The 25448-nt window shown below is 40.8% G+C and overlaps 1 protein-coding gene across 43 annotated transcripts in view; it reads right to left on the bottom strand.

Annotated features, from left to right (window-relative positions):
* Positions 1-1823: 1823 nt before the first annotated feature.
* The window catches only part of LOC141132486 (protocadherin gamma-A4-like), a 489967-nt gene continuing 466342 nt past the window's right edge, over positions 1824-25448 (bottom strand). For all 43 annotated transcript variants that reach the window (XM_073620921.1, XM_073620913.1, XM_073620937.1 and 40 more), the window contains 3 exons: positions 20271-20329; positions 12445-12536; positions 1824-5447 (listed from right to left, as the gene is read on the bottom strand). In XM_073620921.1, the coding sequence (XP_073477022.1) occupies positions 5230-5447; positions 12445-12536; positions 20271-20329 (369 nt within the window). In that variant the 3' untranslated portion in view covers positions 1824-5229. The remainder of the gene's footprint in view (positions 5448-12444; positions 12537-20270; positions 20330-25448) is intronic.

The following is a 25448-nucleotide window of genomic DNA, read 5'->3' as shown; positions in this document are numbered from 1 at the left end:
ACTCATCTCATCTTTCATTATATAATCTAATAGGGTAAATAAATAATAAATAATAAGGTTAAGCTGTGCCATTTTACATAATTTGGTCATAATACAGAGGACAAGTCTCAAATCAGTGAAGATATCCTGACATAGCCAAGTGATGTCACCTGTAAATATTGGCAGTGATGATGTAGAACCACTCCAAAACCCTTGCTATTTCTGATAATGTATATTTAAGGCCATAAATTTTGTCATTATTTTGAGTTAAATGAGGAAGATATTGAACCTCTTTCAGTTTATTTATTGATGTCTGTGTGTTCGCTGATGAGATTCACCTACTCTGTGTGTCCTGGTGACTTTTGTCATTGGGACACAAAGTGGAAAGGAAATATAGCATTTTACAGCCATCACAGGAAGTGAAGGTGAAGCAAGATTTTCCAATAAGGTCACCAATTGTGATTTCCCATCAGTTTAAAGAAGTGTCTTCTCGCTTCCTGTTCTGTGTCTGGGAAATATCTGTAATCTGAGACACAGACAAGAGAAAATCCTCACAGGGGTTTTAACTATTCACTACTTTAATAAAGTGTTGGCTTAAGATACACTTTAAAGTGGAATTATTTTTTCTCTCAAAAAAAAAAAAAAAATGCTCACAAGTAGTATATGTTGAACAGAAGAGACCCTGTTGGTCTCCCTTGCCATTACTGCTTCTCCCTGCCTGTCAGAGTTGATGTACACTTACACCAATCTGTGCTATGGTGATGTGAGCTCTATGCACATGTGTGGAAGTGACATCATTGCGGCCTGGCCAGTTGAGTGGCTAAAGAGTCCAAACCCAGAAGGAAGAACGGGAGAAGATGGCAGGACCTGTGGCAGCCGAAAGCACTGGATCATTTGGTAGGTTACTCTGCCATTATATGCTGTACATTCAGGGCTTTTTTTCAGCAAGAACGCGGTTGAACGCAGTACCGCCACCTCCAGAACTGAATGTATGTAATGGCAATGGGTGCTGGGGTGTGCTGGAGGGTCTATTGATGCTGGCTGCTGGGAAATCTATTGCTGCTGGAGGGGATCTATTTTTGGGGAGGAAGGGGGGTCTATTCTTGCTGGGGAGGTCTTTTGTTGCTTGTGGGGAATCTATTCTTGCTGGGGTTGGATCTCATGTTGCAGGGGGTCAATAACTGCTGGGAGGGAACTACTGTCAAGGGAGGGATATATTGTTGCTGGCTGCTGGAGGGTCTATTGATACTGGCTGTTGGGAGTCCATTGTTGTTAGGGTGGATCTATTGTCTCTGGGGTGTCCATTGCTGCTAGATCTATTTTACTACCTTTCTTGTTATTTTTAACAAATTCCATACAAAATACTTAGCACCACAAAATGATACTTGGTTCTGTATTCTCTAAAAGGGGTTGTACTGGGAGGTGTATAGGGGTGGAATCAAGGGGTGACTCGGAAGGGAAGAGTTCTTGTACCTTTTCTCTGAGAACAAAAGCCCCGTGTACATTATATCATAAAGCTCCCAGGGGCCATTTTTTTTTTAATGTTTAATTATGCTTTAAACATAATCTTTTAGGCTTAAAGCACATGGCTGCAAGAGGACCGTGCAAGTGCTCATAGCAGTAGCAGACAAGCTGCGCCGAGATTCATGCATCCATATGCATGTGTGTATTTACTCAAGTAGTGGCATATAGCCACACACAGCCATTGCTTGCTATGGGTGGCTTTATGCAGAACCTGTAAATCTCAGGTGGGGGAATATGCCTGAATTTACAGTTGTACGGCCCGTTTGTGCACACACTGAAAAAAAAGATGAATAACATATTGTTTAAAATAAGTAACACTCTTTCTGGAAGAAAAAACATTTTATTTATCTTTTTCCCAAAGAAATAAAAGCAATATAAATATTATTGTATAAAACTTGCGTGTAAGACATTGACATGAGAGTCTATTTACGGGTATAAGAAGGGTGAAAGCATATTCATAATAGTAAAGTACAGTTCAGTTAGACACAATGAAAAGACAGGTGCATAAATTGGATGAACATTTATATCACTAACACACAGAAAGATACGGAAGGAGCAATTAAAATACTGCAACCCACAAGTCGGATACAGGGATGAAAGGATCACATTAGAACTATATTGTACATACCAGCTAATCTAGAATGAAGGTTGTAATAAAAAGTAAATCATAACATCAAAGGAATTTAAAAAAAATGTCACCTACTGCTCGTTTATTGGTATGACTGTATTGTATTACAAGCTGTGTATATGGTTACTATGTCGTCACCTATATGGAAGGTGAAAAGTTGCTTCTAGTGCCCCAAGCTGAGGTCACATGACAGACATTGGCATAGAAGGTCATTGTATATAATGCTTTCATATAACATTACTGTAAGCAGTGCAATAGCATTGTCAAGCAGCAAGCTGAAAGACATAAGGCTTTACTGCTCAAGGCATCAGAAAATTATATGCCCAAAAAAGAAAGGTTGTGTAAGCAATAGAGTGCATACAAATTATAGTTAAACATTTTGAAAGCTTTTTTTTTTTTTTTTTTTGCATCAGTGTACAGAGAGAGAACCTGGTCTGTAGGCCATATGATATAAAATACAAAGTGGTCATTAAAACAATCTAAAGGTTTGTCACTGACTCTTAGCAGCTACCATACGTTACATGTAAAAATAAATTAAAAAATACATAGAAATAAAAATTTTAAATGGAATTGGGTAGATTTGCTATATATTTGTGCAGCCAGTGTTAAAATATCCACACTTGTGAATTAAAACTTTAATCAGCATAATATCCACACTTGTGAATTAAAACTGTAATCAGCATTTTCTCTGTACATAAACTATACTGCAGGCCGACTGGCCTTCCATTTTTACAACGTGTATATTTTTATTAACTATCAGTTTGGGATACATCGTTAAAGGAAAACTCATTTCAAATGTGACATATACAATTTCTAAAACAAGCCATATTGTAAGGAAGTTTTGCTAAAAATGACCTTTCCATTTCAGCCTGCATGCTGCTATTATTTTCGTAACCGCCAAAAAATTAAAACCCGCCTTGCATAGCAACAGTACACAGTCCATAGTCCAGGATAAACCACAACTCTCATTTCCCTGCTCCTCTACTGGCTTGCTGCTTTCCCAAAGGACTACACAGAACTTGATATCTACAATGATTACTCTGAAATATCTTTAGGATTACTGCACTGGGATTTCCTCATGGTGCAATATTTGCAAAATGAGATGTACATCTACAGAAATTCCTGGGAAGAGGAGGGGTATTAGTTATTACAGCATTTCAACTAAATGTGTGACTATAGTAGCAGAGCCTTCCACTTAACAGTCACAATTAGCTTTACTGACGAAGCCTATTTCAAGATCTACAGAACAAAAAGATATGTAGACCTACATAAAAATTTGCTAAAACAATTGCAGTGCGTATAAAATGGCTTTAAGGGGATTATGTTTGCTCTCAGTAAAACTGGAGGTTCACATTATATTTCAGGACTACAGCAGAGAATTGTAAAATTGCATATTATCAAATAGCAAGTAAAATTACAAATCCAAGGTGCTCCCATATGTATGCTGTTTTCAGTAAGATAATTAGTAAAATAATTTTTATATGGTTATTGGTAGCCCTGTTTTTCCAAAAATTGATCTAATTCATCAAGCTAGAGTGGCACTTAAGGAGCTCTAAGGCTAAGTTTAAACTAGCTTCAAAGTTTCATGAGCTTTTCAGGAGTGTTTATGAAGCTCTATGAACACCTGTCAAAATTGTGTGCATTGCAGCGCCCAGTGTTGTTCACATGGTTGCATTAGTATTGTGTCAGAATTGACCCAACATGTGTCATTTGCCAAGCTTTGCCGCTTCCCAAATGCTTCCATCGATGTCAATGTAAACATGCTGCAAACGCACTGCAAATGCGTCACAAACACCCCTATGGCATTTATGGCATGTTTGAAATGCGTTTAGAAAGCATTACTGACCGAGATGATAATACCAAAATCCATGCAATAAAAAAACAACACAGAGGGGCCATCTAGCAAGCTTTTTTTAACGCAATGCAAACACATCAAAACACACCAAAAACGCGCTGTTAACTCATCTTATCACATTTTCTTTGGATGTCTCGCAATTTTTTTGCATGTCTAAATGTTTAAATGAGCCCTAAAAAGTGCTAAAGGCATGCTAAAGTTTACTGTTAGCACTGCTTAGCATGCCATAAGTACCAATAATGCTTGATTAACCAGGATCATAACACTTTAAAAACAATACAATGTATCCTGGTCTGGCCTGTATTAAACAGGTTTACCTTCTATCATTCTTTATAAAGAATCTAAAGACTCCATGCTGGATACCTACATGCAAAACCCAAAATTATTGTAGAACAGCAAAGTGGGCTCACATGCTGATATTTTCATTGATTAACTCCTTTTCAGGAGATCAAACAAGCCCATCAGCAACTAACCTTCTGAGCAGCAGTTTTCCCACGTGAGAAGAGGCTTCGCTGGTCAAAAATTACTACTTTTTATAAATCTTTTTATAATAAAAAGTTGACTTTCTAATGAAAAGGCCGCTGGCAATTCGAGTATATTAATTTCCCTGGTTTCCTCTTGTTTGCCACAAACATTCCTGTTTTCTTATAAATTTGTAGTATTTTGGCGCTCTATACAACAAACATATCTATAGATACATGTGTCTACAATAAAAAAAAAAAAAAAAATCACCCTATCGTCTAGAACCAAATTCTAACTTATATATGCATTTTTTTTGTTTGTTTTTCAATTCTTCAAATGTAAAAGGAAATTGTAAAAATGCAATATGGGTTAACAAAGCTTTCAGAACTTCTGTAATAATGATAAATTATAAATGCCTATTTAGTGATACATATATACATTGGAAGAAGTTCCACAAGTATGTGGAACACTACCAGCAAAATATGAATCTTAATAGTATGTAAAGAGTACATCATTGGCTAGGAAAGGACTTTTTCAGAACTTAGTAACCTTGCCATTAGAACATATTGGCTCATATTGACAAAACACTCATTTCCAGTGTCCTGTCTAGTATACAAGCTCCAATAGTAGAAGGGACACACGGGCTCTGATAATGATTGATACAACCAGTTTCAAACATTCTCTTTCCTGTTGTGAATAAGACATTCTTTCTGGGATTTCGCTAGAGGGAAGATCTTACACAATTCTGTCATGTTGGTATAACACATGCTGCTATACATCTTTATTTCTTTTCCTTTTTTCCAGATTTCTTTTTGTTCCCTGAAGGTGCTTTGTTGTCACGTTTTCCAGCAGCGTTAGTAAGGGTTGATGTTGTTCCTGGAATGTAGATGTTTTGTCTGTAGTCAGGGACGTGCTGTAGAGTGAACTGTGGTCCATAGCGAGCACTAAGTCCCATTGTACCTGTTGATCCTCCGAGACCAGAGCTTCCTTCAGCGGCTTCTGTTGTGAATGAAGAAAAGATTGTTATCTAAAATGGATTTATACATTTACAACCATTTGAACTCCTAATGATTTATATTTCGAGATTCAGATCCACCTTCACAAAGGAAAGATTGTCAGTTTATATCAAACCAGTCTTGCGACCACCTCAGCAATTCAAGAAACATCTATCATATTAGTTCCTGGTGGCAAGAGGGTTTCAACATCATAGTCTGTGGAAGTTTGCATTTATCCAGTTCCTGGGGGCCTTGTGTAGTAATTATTGATCCAGTTTTGCTGGCCTTGTGTAGTAAGTATTTATGCAGTGCCTGGTGGCCTTGTGTAGTAAGTATTTATCCAGTCCCTAGTGGCCTTATGTCATAATTATTTATCCAGTTCCTTCTGGCCTTGTGTAGTAAGTATTCATCCAGTCCCTAGTTGCATTGTGTAGTTAGTACTCAGCCAGTCTTGGGTGGCCTTGTGTAATAAGTTTTGATCCAGGCTCTAATGGTCTTGTGTTGTAAGTATTTATTCAGTCCCTCTTGGCCTTGTAAAGTATGTATTTAGCCAGTTTCAGGTGTTCTAGTGTAGCAAGTATTTACCCAGTCCCTAGTGGCCTTGTGTAGTAAGTATTTATCCAGTCCTTTGTGGCCTTGTATACTAAGTATTTATCTAGTCTCTAGTGGCCTTGTGTAGTAAGTATTGATCCATTCTCCAGTGACATTGTGTATTAAGTATTTAGCAAGTTACAGGTGGCCTTGTGTAGTAAGTATTTATCCAGTCATTTGTGGCCTTGTATACTAATTACTTATCCAGTCTCTAGTAACATTGTCTAGTAAGAATTTACCAAGTCTTTTGTGGTCTTGTGTAGTAAGTATTTATCCAGCCACTAATGGTCTTGTGTAGTAAGTATTTATCCAGCTTTTGCTGGCCTTGTGTAGTAAGTATTTATCCAGCTTTTGCTGGCCTTGTGTAGTATGTATTTGTCCAGTCCCTAGTGGCCTTGTGTAGTAAGTATTGATCCATTCTCTTGTTGCATTGTGTATTATGTATTTAGCCAGTCTCAGGTGGCTTTGTATAGTATTTATTCAGTCCCTAATAGCCTTGTTTTGTAAGTGTTTACCCAGCTCCTGCTGGCTTTTTGTAGTAATCATTTATTAATTCCCTAGTTGCTTTGGGTAGTAAGTTTATTTAGCTAGTTTAAAGCGTTTTTTTCCCGTTCAACCCCAGCAGGTTGAATGAAAAAAACCTGACTGCTCTGGTCAGAGTCGCTGTACTAACAACCCGATGTGAGTACAATGATCTCCCCCACTGAGCTGTTGGGTTCTGACAGGGGGGTGCCCCCCGTCATAACACTCCAGTCAGTGCTGAACGGGAGCCGGTCGACTGCTGGTTTTTCCAGCATGCATGTCCAACAGAAGCTGGGCGAATGGCTGGCTTCTGTTGGACTGGGACTGGGTGCCGGTATTCCATCATCTCCCTAAAATTCATAAACTTGATCGTCCCATTCAGGGACGACCAATCGTGGCTGGAATTGGCTCTTTATTTAAGCATTTGGGAGAATGGGTAGACCGCCACCTACAGCCTTTGGTATACAGATTGCCCGGCTACATCAGAGATACGAGCACAGTCCTATCCCATATCACATCTGTCAAATGGATATCCACCTATGTGTGGGCTACACTGGACGTGAGGGCACTCTATTTGTCGATCCCCCACAGCGCTGGATTGCAGGCCATCCAATATCATCTTCAACGTTACAGCTCCTACTCTCAGGAGCTACAGGAGTTTATTCTGTTAAGCATTGAGCTTTTATTAAAGCATAATTATTTTTTATTTCATGGTGCATATTATGTCCAGCGCTGCGGGGCGTCGATGGGTGCTAGATTCTCACCGTCCATGGCAAACCTCTACATGGATTGGTGGGAGGAACAAGTTTTGTTCTTTCCCAGCAACCCTTTTGCTAGGCAGATTGTTTGGTATGGTCGTTTCATCGATGACCTCGTGATGGTGTGGGATGGTGACATTATGGGATTGCATTAATTTTTGAAATTTCTGAATGATAATCAGTTAAATCTACATTTTTCATTTGAGCATGATGTTTCCAGTATCAACTTTTTAGACATCACCCTAAAGGGCGATCCAACTACAGGTGATGTTTCAACATGCACCTATAGGAAACCTTGCTCTGGTAACACTACACTTTTTGCAACCAGTTGTCATCCATCCCACACCATCAATGCCATCCCTTATGGGGAGTTTATTCGAGCTAAACGTAACTGTTCAACAAACTCAACCTTTGAACTAGAATGTAAGGTCATCCATCAGCGCTTATTGGACTGAGGTTATAACGAATCTGTTATATACCAAGGACTAGAAAGGGTTTTGATGATGGACAGAGAAGAATTATTGTCAGATAAGCCTAAAACTGAGAGAGAGCATAAAAATAAAAATAAAAATAATAACAAACCTCATCAACCTTACAACTCTAGAAATAGAAAAACGGGTAAACCCGTTACATTTTCCCAAGAATATAATCAAATAGCCCGAATAATAAAAAAGAATCTGCCAATATTACATACAGATAAAGATTTAAATGGAATTCTGCAAGCAGGTTGCCATTTTTCTAGCCGACGTGCGCCCACACTGGGGACTGCACTATCACCTAGTCTATTGTCATCCAAACAATGCCAACCCACCTGGCTCTCCTATCCTGGCAGTTGCCCTTGTATAATAAAAACCTGTAGGTACTGTAACTTGTGTGATCTGAGTAAAACATTTGTTGCCACAGCTACAGGTGAAGAGTTTACTATACAGCAATACATCAACTGTGGCACAAACTATGCAATTTACCTGATCAGCTGTATTTCATGCAGCCTCCAATATGTAGGCTGTACCACACGTCCTCTGAGAGCCCGTATAGGGGAACACTACTGTGACACAATTAACCCAAATGCTAGAAATATTTTGAATACAACGCGTCACTTTAGGGAATGTCACCAGGGCGATCTCTCCTCTTTCCACTTTAGAGGAATAGAACGGTTGTCTCACGCGCCCAGAGGAGGTGACAGGGAGAGAAGGCTACTGGGGAGAGAAGCATGGTGGATTTTTAGATTAAAAACTAGATCACCTCAGGGGTTAAACCTGAGGTGGGATCTGGATTTGCACTTACATTAAGCATGCCTCTCCCCAGAGCCTCCTCTCTCTTTCTCTCTTTTCCTCCTCTGGTGTCTTTTTTCACATACCTGGATTATTATTTTTATTTTTTACTTTTTGCATCTAATGTTTTTTGTATTTCATGGTGTGTTTTAATCATGTATATGTGCATGAGTGCATGCATAAGTGTGTGCACACATGTACTTATTATCACTATAAGGTGTGTGACAAATAGTGGCATACACATGGATCACCCAATATGCAGTATAGCTGATTCCCCTTTTTTGGATAATTGCCTGCAGTCAATTAAGACAATTAATGGGTGGACCCAGTGATCTTTGGAGCTACTATTTATTTTCAAAGTTTCATTTCTGTAATGTGGTTATAAATAAGGCCTTATAGGCTGAAACGCTTCAACTGTTCTCATTTGCGTTTGGTCACTGTGGCTTGTCAGTAAATATTACACTTTTTAAGAGCAATCACCAGAGTGCGAATCATCTTTTCCTCACTGCCATACACACAGGCAGAATGTTAGCCGGTTTTTATTTAACCGGCCGATGTCGCCCGACCTTCAGCCCGTGTGTACTAGGCTTTAGGTGGCCTTGTGTAGTAAGTATTGATCCAGCCCCTAATGGTCTTGTGTATTAAGTATTTATTCAGTTACTGCTGGCCTTAAGTAGTACGTATTTACCCAGCTCCTCTTGGCCTTGTGTAGTATGTACTGTATTTCGCCAGTTTCAAGTGCCCTGGTGTAGCAAGTATTTATCCACCTCCTAGTGGACTTGCGTAGGAAGTATTTATCCAGTCCCTAGTGGTCTTGTGTAGGAAGTATTTATCCAGTCCCTAGTGGACTTGCGTAGGAACTATTTATCCAGTCCCTAGTGGTCTTGTGTAGGAAGTATTTATCCAGTCCCTAGTGGTCTTGTGTAGGGAGTATTTATCCAGTCCCTAGTGGTCTTGTGTAGGAAGTATTTATCCAGCTCTTGGTCACCTAGTTTAGTGTTTAAATAGCCAATACCTGGAAGCCTAGTGTAGTAAGTAGACAGCTGTATTCTGGCAGCCTAGTATAGTAAGTAAATTGCAATCCTGGTAGTCTAGTGCAGTTGAAATGAATCCTAAATGCCTGTGCTGTGTAACATTTTTTATAACTCCTTTATCACTAGAAACTTCTTAAAACTGACATTATGTTTACAGCAGGATCTCTATATGTAAAAGACAGCTGGGTATAATTTTCACTTTTGACTGCAGTATACCTAAAGATTCTAATTAAAGTCACAGAAATGAATATACAGTCTGACAGACATTGTACTAACAACCTACATTGTACTACTAACCTCTGTTGTATAGAGTGGCTAAATTGGCACAGGTTTTGAATCTAGTGCATCGAGTAGTCAGCTGTCAGTAACACACCTGATGTCATACTCCCTCCCCTTCTATGCCTTACAAGTCTATGTGAGAACACTTGTGCTGAGGGGTGTAGTTGGTACTTGCCAAGCATTGAGAGAAGTGCTAGAAGCAGCATTTTTACTTAAAGAGTAAGCCCAAAACATAATTGAGTACATTTTGGGTACAGAACTATAAGCAGATAAAAAGGCATGAGCCTTCAACTGGGCTTGAGCCTAGGTTCACACTGACAGCAGGAATGAAAATATGTGAGTTCAACTGAACTCGCACAATTTCCTTCCCGCATGTCTGTCCCAACTTCGGGGGCAATTTCAGAGACATCTGTGCGGGTTTCTGCACAGATGTCTATTGAAATCGCACCCCGAAGTGGCCAAAAGTAGTACAGAAACTACTTATGGGTATCGGTGAGGCGCAGCAAATGTAGCACTACACCGATTCGGATGGTGCCATTCCTGGCAATAGCCACTGATTTGGCATGCAATTTGACATGTCAAATTGCATGCCAAATTGCTGCAATGTGAACCAGGGCTTAAATTCACTAGTCACCAGTAATTGAATTACTGAAACAATTTAAACAATATATGAGCTGAAAGAAACAAATTGGTCACCTTTTTTTCTGATAATGCCAGTTGTCTGATTGTCAAGATGATGTAATCTCTTTAATGCTTTTCTCAGTCATGGACATAGAAAAAGCATGTGGATCAGGACTTGTTCATGGTTATGGACTCAAAAGGTATTGAATGTAGAGGAACAGCATGACAAACAGGCAATACACATTTTCAGAAGGATATCAGTTTTGAGTTTTCTCTCTATACAGGTTTATTTTATGGTAACACTATACCATATACATTTCACATCTTCCATGACAATAACAATGAACCTTTATAGGATAGCTTTACAAAGCCTATGATATGCCCTTAAAATAACCAACCATTAATATATTTTGAAAGCTTAACATAATTCCCAAGAAACCAGCTAACATTCTAACACAGTTATATCACTTTGTATGATGTAATCTACCACTTGGAGGAGATCAGTTACAGAGTTACCAGCAATAATAGATGCACATATTTTATCACATTACACCGATTTCCACCCAAAGGTTATAGTATATGCAGAAAGGCTAAAACGCATTAACTCCACTTAGCAAGCTGATAGCACATTACATAACCCCTATTCAACCTGTATATATCTGTATAGACTTAGATATACAAACTTGCAATTTGAATACGTAAAGCAAAATTAAGTTAGTTACGCACATTCATTACTCTCTAGCGGCTTGTAAACATTTGTTCCAAAATGTATTTAAGAATGAATCAAATCTTTTTTTTTTTTATTGAACTCTTCGGCGGTATCATTATAACAAATGAAACTACTGTATTTTTAAGGGAATTTCCAGTTAACAAGGACATTCCCTATATGTAAATTCCCTATTTGTAATGTATAGTCACAACCAATTTACTAGAGACAATGAAAATGGTCTGACAATAAAGCCTAAGTGTAGGTAAAACTTTTTTTTTTAAATGCACAAGGAATAACACTTACATTTAATCTGCAGTGTCTCTTGTGCATGAGCTGTCATAGTTGAAATTCTCTGTCCCTCCTTTTATACCCCGCAGCCAGAAGGTGCTGTGGGGGTTATTAGCGCAGAGGAACTTGTCACAGGCACCTATCAAAACCCACCCTTTCTGCCCCCTCCTCCAGTTATAGAAGCTGTACTAAATGTTAGATGAATTAAAAATAATCTTTGAATGGAGGACGAGCAGATGAATGAAAGGTCTGCCTCCATTATTCATAGAGTGCTTTTCATTCATGGACGCTATATTTTTTGGGGATGCAGCACCACACACATAAGTTATGTGTAAAGGTTTGTATACCATTACCTGCATGCACCTGATAAAAGTGTCAATACCTCCTTTACAGCTGCCGGATTCTGCGCTGCGTGGCTGTCTTTTGGGTATATGGGTTAACTGCAGCCACTGCTACTGAGAAAAGTTGCACCACACACTCTCTACTGCTCTCTGCCATTCATAGAACTCACATTATTATACTTCCACATTGTATTATGTTCTGTAAATGGAGGAGGAGCAATTGAATGTCAGGATCTCCACTGCCCATTCATAGAAAGCAATACATTGTGGCAAAATGGCATAATGAGTTCTGTGAATGGCAAAGAGGGTGGTGTTACATAGACCCCCAAAATATTAAACTTCAGCTTTAAAAAATTGCTTAATTCTCTTTACTTTTTCCAACTGCTAAAAATTGGTACTATTGCTGTCAAATAATGGATGCTTGGCAGTAAAACGAGAAGCCAACGTGTCATTCTTGACAGCTATACAATTTTAGAGGGAGCACAATACCACGGATGCTTTAAATTCAGTAACTGTTCTCTGTTTTCTAACTGGAACAAAATCAGCAGGATCAAAGAGTTCTTGTGTTTTTTGTCATGGAAACTGACCATTTGCTGATGCCAGGATCATTGCTTGGAGTCTCTCAGTTTCAAACTGGTTATTTGGCCACACTCCAGGTTCTTCTGTGGGCTGTTGTGTTCTACAAAGAGATGACAAGACATTTTCCAGTAAGAAACACTCCAAGTGTGAGAAGGTAAGCAGCTGCTTATTGGCCTTGCATGGGACCTTGAAATAAGACGCTACAATTTGTCTGAGACAGTGTGTGTGTCTGTGGGTGTTAGTGGTTTTTAAAACCTTTAAAAATAAATCTTTTCTTTTTCTTTGACCAAGCTTGCAGACCAAAATATGTACAGTTGTAGACAGGATGCTGTAATATAAACACAAGCACTGTGGTGGTACTTCCATTGACTTGGCCAGCAATGCTGTATACTTTCTTGGTCATTGATTTTTGATTCTTAGTCACATCTCTAAGCAAAACGTATAATAATCACCATATGTAGGACCTATATTGACAAGCTTTGGGTTTGTGATGATGGTATACATTTGATATCGATTTGAGATGCTTCTGAGATCATTCAGTAATCACAGATAAGTTCATTTGACCTGCTGTTGACCACAATCTGATCTTCATTTCACCATTTCGAATGGGTTTTGCATTCCCATACACTTGTATAGGAATGCAAAACCTGTTTAAAGTGAAAAAAAGCCCATCAACACAATCCATTACTAAAGGGCCATACACACGGCCCGAATATCGAGCAGCATTGGCCGGTTCAAAAGAAACCGTCAGACATTTCGCCTGTGTGTACGGCAGCCAGTCCGTATGAACAGCTTCTGTTGAAGGGGCATAACCAAAAAAGGTCTGCCGATCGGCATCCGATCAGCAGTGGCAGCCAATGGCTGAGAGGCTGAGCGGTGTGTTCTGCCAGGGAGGCTGCCCACCTGTCACAACACAATAGCTCAGCAGGGGAGATCGCTGTACTAACATCACACAATTAGTACAGCAAGCTCCTCCCGAGCTCTTCAGTTTTTTTTTCCATTCAGCCTGCTGGGTTGAATGAAAAGAATAGTAATAGTGTGTAACAGGCTTTAGTTTTGGATGCTGTCTTTGATCAGATGTAGAATATCTGAAGAATGTAATCCAAAATATGTATGCCAAATGTAAAGATATAATCTGCATGATTAAATGTCTGCCTAGTATCTCTTGTTGTCTACTCATTCTTATCTTTTAGCACCCCACATGTAAAAAGGTAGATTTAAATAAATAATAGTAATAAAAAAAATGTACACTTACCATACACCCCGGGCTTTAAATAGGGTCCCTGGAAAGCTGATCTCAAATGTTAGGAGAAAATGTTCTAGCACTGAGCAGAATTTGGGATCCTCAGCTTTCCCGGAATCACCCTCACCCTGATGCAGCAAGTGGTAAGTATATATTTTATTTTTCACGTAATCTTTTTTTTTTTCCTTGAATTTAATTCTATATATTTACATGGGGGGTGTCTAAGGCTCTGTTCACATCTCTGTATTCCAAATCGGGGGCGGAATCGCCGCGATTTTGCCCGCGATTCGCAATAGCGGCATTTTGCGGGAGGCCTGTGTGTTCCCGGTGCATTGCCCGTCAATTTCAATAGCACCCCAAATGCGGTGTGATGTTCCTGCAATTCGTCGGGCGACAAACACTGTAAAATCGCGCAAACAGAATTGCGGGGACGCCTTTCGCCCAAAAGAAGAGTTTCTTTTGGGTGATGGGCGCCCTGTGATTCTATTTGCGCAATTTTACCGCGATTGTCGCCCCCATACGCCAAGATGTGAACAGAGCCTAAAAGATAAATGGTCCTTGCATTTTCAGGTCCAGCGACTCTCACCCAGATGCAGCAAGTGTTAAATATATATTTTTATTTTTCTCCTAATATTTTTTTCCCCTTGTATTGAAGTCTGTATTTTTATATGAGGGGTGTCTGAAAGAAAAAGGCCCTTGCATCTTCATGCAAGGTCTACTTTAAATCTCAACATCAGCCCAAACTTTTTTCTTTTATTTTCAACAGAGAAAAAATAAGTTAGAATTTCTGTGAGGCTCCAATTACTGCCTGAATGGCCAAGCAGTTAAAAATCATCAATTACCTTTTTTTTTTCTTTATAATGGGGGATAGAAAGCATTCTAAGGACAATATCTGCATTAATATTCATTTGTAAATATGTATCTGTACTAGTAAATACTATATATACCTGCTTCTAATGAAGTATAAAATCAATAGAACACTGGGGATTATTTACGAAAGGCAAATCCACTTTGCACTACACGTGCAAAGTGCACTTGAAATTGCACTGAAAGTGCATTTGGAAGTGCAGTCGCTGTAAGTCTGAGGGGTAGATCTGAAATGAGGGGATGCTCTGCTGATTTTATCATCCAATCATGTGCCATCTGAAATGCTGTTTTTTATTTTCCTTGCGTGTCCCCCTCAGATCTACAGCGACTGCACTTCCAAGTGCACTTTCAGTGCAATTTCAAGTGCACTTTGCACTTGTAGTTTGCACTTGTAGTGCAAAGTGGATTTGCCTTTTTGTAAATAACCCCCAGTGTGTATTTTAACCTATTTTCTCCTTCCTCCCCTGTATACAGTGCCTTGAAAAAGCATTCATACCCCTTGAAACTTTCCACATTTTATCATGTTACAACCAAAAACATAAATGTATTTTATTGGGATTTTATGTGATAGACCAACACAAAGTGGCACATAATTGTGAAGTGGAAGGAAAATGATAAATGGTTTTCAAACTTTTATCTGAAAAGTCTGGCGTGAATTTGTATTCAGCCCTCTTTAGGCCAGGTTTACACTGGTGCGACACGACAGCCATCCTACTTTGGATCCGACTTTGCCCTGCGACTTGAAGCCGGCATATGTCCGACTTTCAATGAACAGGGATCCGACTTGGATCCCCGCCAATACCAGGCACTGTGTTTGGTATGAATCTTGAGGGGGAACTCCACGCCAAATTTTAAATGAAAAACCGGCATGGGTTCCCCCTCCAAGGGCATACCAGGCCCTTCGGTCTGATATGGATTTTGAGGGGAACCCCCTGCGCAGAAAAAAACGGCGTGGGGGTCCCCCCAAAATCCATACCAGACCCTTATCCGAGCTCGCAGCCTGGCCGGTCAGGAAAAGGGGTGGGACGAGCGAGCGCCCCCCCCCCTCCTGAACTGTACCAGGCCGCATGCCCTCAACATGGGGGGTGGGTGCTTTGGGGCAGGGGGATGAGCTGCGGCCCCCCCACCCCAAAGCACCTTGTCCCCATGTTGATGAGGACAAGGGCCTCTTCCCAACAACCCTGGCCGTTGATTGTCATAAGGGGGCCCCCAGATCCCGCTCCCCCACCCTAGGTGAACGAGTATGGGGTACATCGTACCCCTACCCATTCACCTAGTAAAAAAAAGTGTCAATAAAAAACCCACTAGATAGGCTTTTAAAGTAATTTATTAGGCAGCTTCAGGGGTCTCCTTCCGACTTCGGAGGTCTCTTCTGACTTCTCCGTGCTCTCTGGCCTCTTCTCCATGCTCTACGGTTCTTCTCCTGCTCTCCGGTATCTTCTGCCGGGCTCCTCCGCTATCTTCTGCTCTTTTGCCCGCTCTTTTGCTAGCGGTAGCTCGGTCTTCTCCGTCATCTTCTTCCCTCTTCTTTTCTTCCGATGTTGACACGACGCTCTCTCCCACTGTAATGCCGTGTGCATGGTGCACAATGACTTGTATAGGCATGGGGCGTGGTCACTGGGTGATGTCACTCGGTGCCCCAGCCCCATATGTCGGCACGGCCCAGGGCATGATGGGACGTTGACGTCATAACCCGGTGACCACGCCCCATGCCTATATAAGTTCTGCGCACACGGCATTACAGCGTGAGAGAGCATCATGTCAACATCGGAAGAAGACTGGAGGGAAAAAGACGACGGAGAAGACTGGGTAAACACTAGCAAAAGAGACGGCAAAAAAGCAAAAGATAGTGGAGGAGCCCGGCAGAAGACACCGGAGAGCGGGAGAAGAACCGGGGACCGGGAGAAGAGGCCGGAGAGTGCGGAGAAGAGGCCGGAGAGCGCGGAGAAGTCGGAAGAGACCCCCCAAAGTCGGAAGACCCCAGGAGCTGCCTAATAAATTACTTTCAAAACCTGTGTAGTGTGTTTTTTTATTGACACTTTTTCAACATGGGGACAAGGTGCTTTGGGGTGGGGGGACCGCAGTGTGTCCTCCCGCCCCAAAGCACCCACCCCTATGTTGAGGGCATGCGGCCTGGTATGGTTCGGGGGGGGGGGGCGCTCGCTCGTTCCCACCCCTTTTCCTGACCGGCCGGGCTGCGTGCTCGGATAAGGGTCTGGTATGGATTTTTGGGGGACCCCCATGTCGTTTTTTCGGCGTAGGGGGTTCCCCTTAAAATCCATATCAGAACGAAGGGCCTGGTATGCTCTTGGAGAGGGAACCCATGCCGGTTTTTTATTTAAAATTTGGTGCAGAGTTCCCCCTCAAGCTTATCAGAGCACAAGTCGCATGCCAAAGTCGGATCATGCAAGACGGCGATCCGACTTTGATCCAACTTCAATGATAGTCAATGGGCTGAAGTAGGATCAAAGTGGGACCAAAGTAGTACAGGGAGCATTTTCAAAGTCGGATCGACTTGTGTTGGACCAGTTAAGACGGCTCCCATAGGGAAACATTGATTTTCACACGTCATGAGACATGAGCTCTCAATGTCGGAGCGTTTGTCGCACCAGTGTAAATCCGGCCTCACTCTGATACCCCTAACTAAAATCTAGTGGAACCAATTGCCATCAGAAGTCACCTAATTAGTAAATAGAGTCGACCTGTGTGTAATTTAATCTCAGTATATATACAGCTGTTCTGTGAAGCCCTCAGAGATTTGTTAGAGAACCTTAGTGAACAAACAGCATCATGAAGGCCAAAGAACATACCATACAGGTCAGGGATAAAGTTGTGGAGAAGTTTAAAGCAGTGTTAGGTTATAAAAAAATATCCCAAGCTTTGATCATCTCACGGAGCACTGTTTAATCCATCATCCAAAAATGGAAAGAGTATGGCACAACTGCAAACCTACCAAGACATGGCTGTCCACCTAAACTGACAGGCCGGGCAAGGAGAGCATTAATCTGGGAAGCAGCCAAGAGACCCATGGTAACTCTGGAGGAGCTGCAGAGATCCACAACTCAGGTGGGAGAATCTGTCCACTTCATAAATCTGGCCTTTATGGAAGAGTGGCAAGAAGAAAGCCATTGTTGAAAAAAAGCCATAAGAAGTCCCGTTTGTAGTTTGCGAGAAGCCATGTGGAGACACAGCAAACATGTGGAAGAAGATGCTCTGGTCAGATAAGACTAAAATTGATCTTTGTGGCCTAAAAGCAAAACGCTATGTGTGGCAGAAAACTAACACTGCACATCACCCTGAACACCCTATCCCCACCATGAAACATGGTGGTGGAAGCATCATGTTGTTGGGATGCTTTTCTTCAGCAGGGACAGGGAAGCTTGTCAGAGTTGATGGGGAGATGGATGGAGCCAAATACAGGGCAATCTTAGAAGAAAACCTGTTAGAGTCTGCAAAAGACTTGAGACTGGGGCAAAGGTTCACCTTCTAGCTAGACAATAACCCTAAACATACAGCCAGAGCTACAATGGAATGGTTTAGATCAAAGCATATTTATGTGTTAGAATGGCCCAGTCAAAGTCCAGACCTAAATCCAATTGAGAATCTGTGGCAAAACTTAAAAATTGCTGTTCAAAAACGCTCTCCATCTAATCTGACAGAGCTTGAGCTATTTGGGAAATAAGAATGGGCAAAAATGTCACTCTCTAGATGTGTAAAGCTGGTAGAGACATACCCAAAAAGACTTACAGCTGTAATTGCATCGAAAGGTGGTTCTACAAAATATTGACTCAAAGGGGCTGAATACAAATGCACCCCACACTTTTCAGACATTTGTAAAAAAAAATTGAAAAGCATTTATCATCTTCCTTCCACTTCACAATTATGTGCCACTTTGTGTTGGTCTATCACATAAAATCCCAATAATTGTATTTACGTTTTTGGTTGTAACATGACATAATGTGGAAAATTTCAAGGGATATTAAAACTTTTTCACGGCACTTTATCTAATCTCTATGCTGTCTCTGTATGAAGTCTGTATATTAACCCCATTCACCTTCTTTATCCTGCAGATCTCTACATTAGCTCTTAATTTCCACCCCCCCACCCCCCCCCCCACGTATATGTGACCTGTACATTAGTCCCTTCATCTTCCCTGCCTAAGTGTGTGACCTGTATATTTATTGTGTTTAGGGCAACATCAACTCCATGCTTTAAAAGGCTAAGAAATAGCACGTGATGACTGGGTTCTTTCAGCATTTGTTAGAACTTCTTCATGGATATTGAGAGATGCGATCCTCATAACATTTAGTACAACCCTATCAGCTACAGTGATCAAGAGCCAATTGCACTGCATATCAAAGCTACTAAGATACATACAGTCGGGGCACTGCAGTGAAATTGTCAGCTCTTGCACCCAATTTGTGTACATGGTAATGTCAATATTCCCATCACACACGTTCCTGAATAAAGCTTTAGAAGTAGCAATAGCTGAAGCAACAACCAGCTGGAATTGAAAGCATCACAGATCAAATGCACATATTCACTAGCATAACATATCAAATAGCATCCAAAATCTTTATTTAAGAATCATCACATCACAAGGGACATAGCACAATGCTTTGGAGCCACGCAGGACCCCTTCATCACATGCCTGATAAAGGGGTCCTGCATTGCTCCGAAACACTGCACTGAGTCCCTTGTGATGTGATTGTTTTTCCATAAAGGTTTTGGGCAATATTCAGCGATCCGTGGTGAATATGTGCATTTGATCTATGATTTGTGTACCTGTCACAGACAGGTACATGAATCTGTTTGTGTCTGCATACTATCGTTGTTCGATAGCTGAGGAATAAAGCAGCACACAGAAATTACACTTATGGCCTGTACACACGGTCGGACATTGATCGGACATTCCGACAACAAAATCCTAGGATTTTTTCCGACGGATGTTAGCTCAAACTTGTCTTGCATACACACGGTCACACAAAGTTGTCGGAAAATCTGATCATTCTGAACGCGGTGACGTAAAACACGTACGTCAGGACTATAAACGGGGCAGTAGCCAATAGCTTTCGTTTCCTAATTTATTCTGAGCATGCGTGGCACTTTGTGCGTCAGATTTGTGTACACACGATCGGAATTTCCAACAACGGATTTTATAGCAAGCTCTCAAACTTTGTGTGTCGGAAATTCCTATGGAAAATGTGTGATGGAGCCTACACACAGTCGGAATTTCTGACAACAAGGTCCTATCACACATTTTCCATCGGAAAATCCGACCGTGTGTACAGGGCATTAGGGGGTTATTTACGAAAGGCAAATCCACTTTTCACTGCAAGTGCACTTGGAATTACAGTCGCTGTAGATCTGAGGAGGACATGCAAGGAAAATAAAAAACAGCATTTTTGCTTGTACATGATAAAATCAGCAGAGCTTCCCCTCAGATCTACAGCGGCTGCACTTCCAAGTGCACTTCCAAATGTACTTGCAGTGAACTAGTAGTGCAAAGTGGATTTGCCTTTAGTAAATCATCCCCTTAGTGCTCTGAAGAGACAAATACACACTATAGAGGGATATGCTTTGTTCATATTTCTTGTCTGAGGTTTACAACCACTTTAATTAGATCAAGGTAGACAATATTTGCCATAGTTCAACTTTTAAAAAAAAAAACTTTTCAAACTAAGATACATCTACAATAGAAAATGAAACATTCTGATTACTCACCCACTTGGTCCCGGTCTTTGGCCCTGAGTGAGCTGCCAGTCTGCATTAGGCTGAGAGTGCTGAAAAAGAAACAGAATGGTGTCCTTAATTGGTGTTCTGTATATATACACTCTTGGCACATCATTGCATTTTTAAAGATGATCATCATACAATGTTCAGTGCAGCAGAGAAAAATGTGTTTGCTGTGTACACATACTTACCAACATTATTGTGACGGACCACAGGATGCTGTAAACCTCTCCTATTTCATCCACTAAATTTTTGGGTGGGTAGACTTTAATTATGCCTAATTTAAGGGTTGGTTTAACCTAAATCCTACCCCTAAATATGCTGGGACTCATTGGCCTTTAAAACGGTATTAAACCCAAAACCAAAAATGTAATATATTGCAGCTTATTAATCATTAGATGTGATGGCTGCATTCGTTCCTTTTTTCTAGTCCTTTTCCCCCTGCGATCTGGCCAATAACACAGCTCCTGTGTTAAACTGCCCCCACTCTGGATGAAGGAGCAACAGAGACACCTTTGGACAGCAGCATTGTCAGTCTGGGGGGTTGAGTGTTAGATGGACCATCAGATTTATATACACTAACACATTGATGTCAAACTCCAGCTAACACTTTTTAAGCAGTTATAGCAACAGTGTTGTTCCATTTGGGATAAAGGCTTTACATAAATAAACAAATGATGACCATTGTAAGCACCCCTGTCAGTATTAAAAGGTTTGTCTCAACCCTCTAACTGGGCATCTCATGGGGATGATCTCAGACAGGGCTTCATATGCAATCAACAGTTATCTGAATAAAAATAAATAAATCTAGCATTTCACAGGTGTTATGCATAGCCATATTTATATATATATATATATATATATATATATATATATATATATATATATATATATATATTTCTCAGTGTATTAGCAAGAAAAGTGTCCCTATCTGCCACACAGGGGCTTACGCTCTAAAGTCTCAACAATGCTATATGTAAGGTTAAAGTTGTTAGGTCAGTTACACCACAATTTTATAATATTAAACAAATTCAGTGTACTTATACAGAATCTCCAAAAAAAGCGTATCTTCATGTAAAAATCCAATGGCTGATTCACACGTTACTGATCTATTGGTAAACCACACCACTTTGTGTACTAAGGTGTGCTGCGGACCCTCAATAAAAATCTTAATAGCCCTAGTGTGATACACTATGATTATATATAGTGTAAATAGAAAGAACAAAAATCTGAGTGATGCAACAAGAAAGAACTACTCATTTAGTCTTCAGCAATAAATTGAAAACATAAAAAACTGACGTATGAACTTCTGTAATGTTGTAGAAATCTGTTGAATATGGCACATGTGGTTCACTAATTATAATGCATGCTGCTTTACCACAAAAACAATTTCCACAAACTCTGAGTTCTGTCATTATTTTACCACAGACCATGTACCAGCCTCCGTCCCTGGAGTGCAGTAATGCATGGAATCTTTACATTTACACAAACTGACATTACTGCATTGTGATTGATCGCTGCACAAATAAGAGCGCTTTAAGCTGCTCAAGATATTAATGAGCCACTTTCTGTCTGCTGTGCCTAAACGTAAACATATGTTAAATAGCAGATCATGTTAGTTTAACTTCCTTACAGTTAAAGCTATAATGCACAGTAATGTCTTAAAGTGTGGACCTATCATTAAAGATCATACTTCTCATAAATCTGTAGAACACATCTCAGCAGTACCAAACAAACTAGTTTTGGGCAAAACAAAGGGGTTTATTTACTAAAGGCAAATCCACTTTGCACTACAAGTGCAAAGTGCATTTGAAATTGCACTGAACGTGCACTTGGAAGTGCAGTCACTGTAGATCTGAGGGGGATATGCAAGGAAAACAAAAAACAGCATTTTAGCTTCCACATGATTGGATGATAAAATCAGCAGAGTTTCCCCTCATTTCAGATCTACCCCTCAGATTTACAGCGACTGCACTTCCAAGTGCACTTTCAGTGCAATTTCAAGTGCATTTGCACTTGTAGTTTGCACTTGTAGTGCAAAGTGGATTTGCCTTTCGTAAATAACCCCCAAAGTGCTGCTTTAATGCCATAAATAAAAGTTGCTACCTTGAGCTCTACCATGTCACCTACAGCCTAAGACGTACTATAATATGGTTGTTTAACATTATCAGAGACTGCAGAAAATGAATGGCATTAATTAGACAGATGTGAAATAAAAGCTTGCTTAGGTAAGCTTGCTTTTGTAAAGGCCAGACAAAAAAAAGGTTCCTAAAACAATAAAATATTGATCCCACCAAAAGTGGATTTCATTACGGGTGGAGCTTGATGAGTTAATTTACTATTAATATATCTTTTTGGAAACTCCAAGAATGACCTCTTACTGCCATGGTTTTAAAACCCGTACCTAATCACAAGGATTTTTTAGGTGTTCCCACCCACCTTTGCACACACATATTTATTAGGGGTGCGCATCTTTTCTGGCCTCACGATTCGATTCGATTACGATTATCCTGTCCATGATTCGATTTGATTCCGCGATACATCACGATTACCGCGCACAGTTTTCATCCAAAAAATTCAAGCAGTCAGAAGAACTCATTTTTTTATATGATCTGTTCTTAAAAAAATAAAATAAAAACTCTGCATGTAGCAAAGTGTAAACACAGCAGACAACTTAAAGAGGAGCTCCAGACTGACCCCAAAATACTACAACAGCAGGTCAGAGACTGCAGACATGATACTAGAGAGGATCAGAAACTGCAGATATGATACTAGAGAGGGTCAGAGACTGCAGACATGATCCTAGAGAGGATCAGAAACTGCAGATATGATACTAGAGAGGGTCAGAGACTACAGACATGATACAAGAGAGGATCAGAGACTGCAGACATGATACAAGAGAGGATCTGAGACTGCGGACATAATACTAGAGAGGATCAGAGACTGCGGACATGATGCTAGAGAGGATCAGAGACTGCAGACATGATACAAGAGATGGAAAGAGACTACGGACAATGTCCCCATAGCGTCCCCCCAAACGACAATGTATGCCATTTCATAAATTATGGTTTATGTATGTCTTATTGTCTTAGTGATTGATTCACATCACAACTTCATTGATACCTTTTTTTTGTTGTATGATTTATGGTTTTGCTCATTACTTCCCCACACATGCATTGCATGGCTGCATGTGTGGGGCAGTGATGAGCAAAACCAAAAATCATACAAAAAAAGGGTATCAATTTCAAATCAATGAATCTGTGATGTGAATCAATCACTAAGACAATAAGACATACATAAACCATAGGAATATGCTCACTCTGATGGACAGGGGGCTGGACGGAGCCCTCCAAGCACCCGGAGCGGAGGATCGGCTGTGACCTCAGACCCTTCTAAGCAAGGAACTGCAGAAAAGATAGAGAAGGTGGAGAGACAGCAAACTAACGCTGGAACAGGATAAACACACTCTCTAATAGCGTGGCAAAATGCAACGATGTGATGCCTACTGGAACCCTTCTCTATCTAGCCTGTTCTGGAGTTAAGTTTAAAAATAATGCTGAACTACAAAAAACGTTATTCAAAGTAACACATACATGTAATAATACAGCCTTCAGTAAGTGAGTGTGTGCTCCTGGCCCCTATATCCTGCCGAGTGCCCCCACAGCAAGCAGCTTGCTAGCGGGGCACCCGAGCCAAGCCACATCTCCGTGTTCATTTGGCCAAGAACCGGACTTAAGGCTATCTATTCTCTGGATCTTTGTAAGTGTCCAATTTTATGTATACTGAATAAAATAAATCCTTATGGTTTTACGCTATGTGAGTTCCCTCTTTCGTTTTATGGTGCATCTCTGCTACGAGCTTGCTGTTGTTATTGACGGTGTGATGACCCCTAGCGGATGTTGACACGAGTTCCCACAGCCAGTTTTAAAGTGTACCTGCTAGCTATGATCCTCTGTAGTGGGGGATCGTGGCCATCCAGTAAGGAGTGACCCCTTCTATTCCTGGTGGTGGATCTTCTCTGGTTCTCACAGATGAATTATTACTAATCACTTGGACTTTTTGTTTAATATTTATGGGTGATCTGTAGTCACTTTTCATTTTATTTTTCAGTCGATGTGACACACTTTTTTGATTATATGCAGTTGTCACGTGTATTTATTTTCTTTTCACATATATTGTATCTATTTTGCATTATTTCACGTATGCAATATTGCACACTTATTTAGCGCGATTCCCTTTTTTCTTCATACATAAACCATAATTAATGTTGAAATGGTATGGTCATGCTCATTGGTCACTTAAGTGTTTTCATAATTTGGCAAATTTGCAGTCCACATAATGGTGCATCAGATATATGATATATAATATGTTATATTATTACTAGTAGTCAGTAGCGGATGGTGCTCAAAATTTTTTTTTTGGGGGGGGCACAAACAAACTGAAAAAAAAAAAAAAACATCAAACGCAGCCCCTGTGCCACTGCCCATCAAACGCAGCCACTGTACCCATCAAACGCAGCCACTGTACCCATCAAACGCAGCCACTGTGCTCATCAAGCGCAACCACTGTGCCATCAATTGCCGCCACTGTGCCCATCAAGCGCAGCCACTGTGCCATCAATTGTCGCCACTGTGCCATCAAACGCAGCCACTGTGCCCATCAAATGCAGCCACTGTGCCATCAATTGCTGCCACTGTGCCATCAATTGCCACCACTGTGCCATCAAATGCCACCACTGTGCCATCAAATGCCGCCACTGTACCCATAAATTACCACCACTGTGCCATTAAACACAGCTACTGTACCCATCAATTGCTGCCACTGTGCCCTTCAATTGCTGCCACTGTGCCCATCAATTGCTGCCAGTGTGCTTATTAATAGCCGCTAGTGTGCTCATCAATTGCCACTAATGTGCCCATCAATTGCTGACACTGTGCCCATCAATTGCAGCTACTGTGCCCATCTATTGCTGGAAGTGTACCCATCAATTGCCGCTACTGTGCCCCATCAAATGCTGCCAGTGTGCATCCCCCAAGTAAGTACCTGATGATGATGATGACGACTCTCGAGCAGCCTGTGAGGGGGACTGGAGGACGGAGGACAACCGCGTCCGCCTGGTGTCTCGGGTCTCCCACAGCAGCCTGCTGTAAGGAGGACGGAGGCAGCCTG

This window comes from Aquarana catesbeiana, linkage group LG03 (assembly GCF_042186555.1).
Source record: "Aquarana catesbeiana isolate 2022-GZ linkage group LG03, ASM4218655v1, whole genome shotgun sequence".
In the NCBI taxonomy this organism is placed as follows: domain Eukaryota; kingdom Metazoa; phylum Chordata; class Amphibia; order Anura; family Ranidae; genus Aquarana; species Aquarana catesbeiana.
The sequence above is the reverse complement of the archived record's forward strand: the minus strand, read 5'-3'. Positions and strand labels throughout refer to the sequence as shown.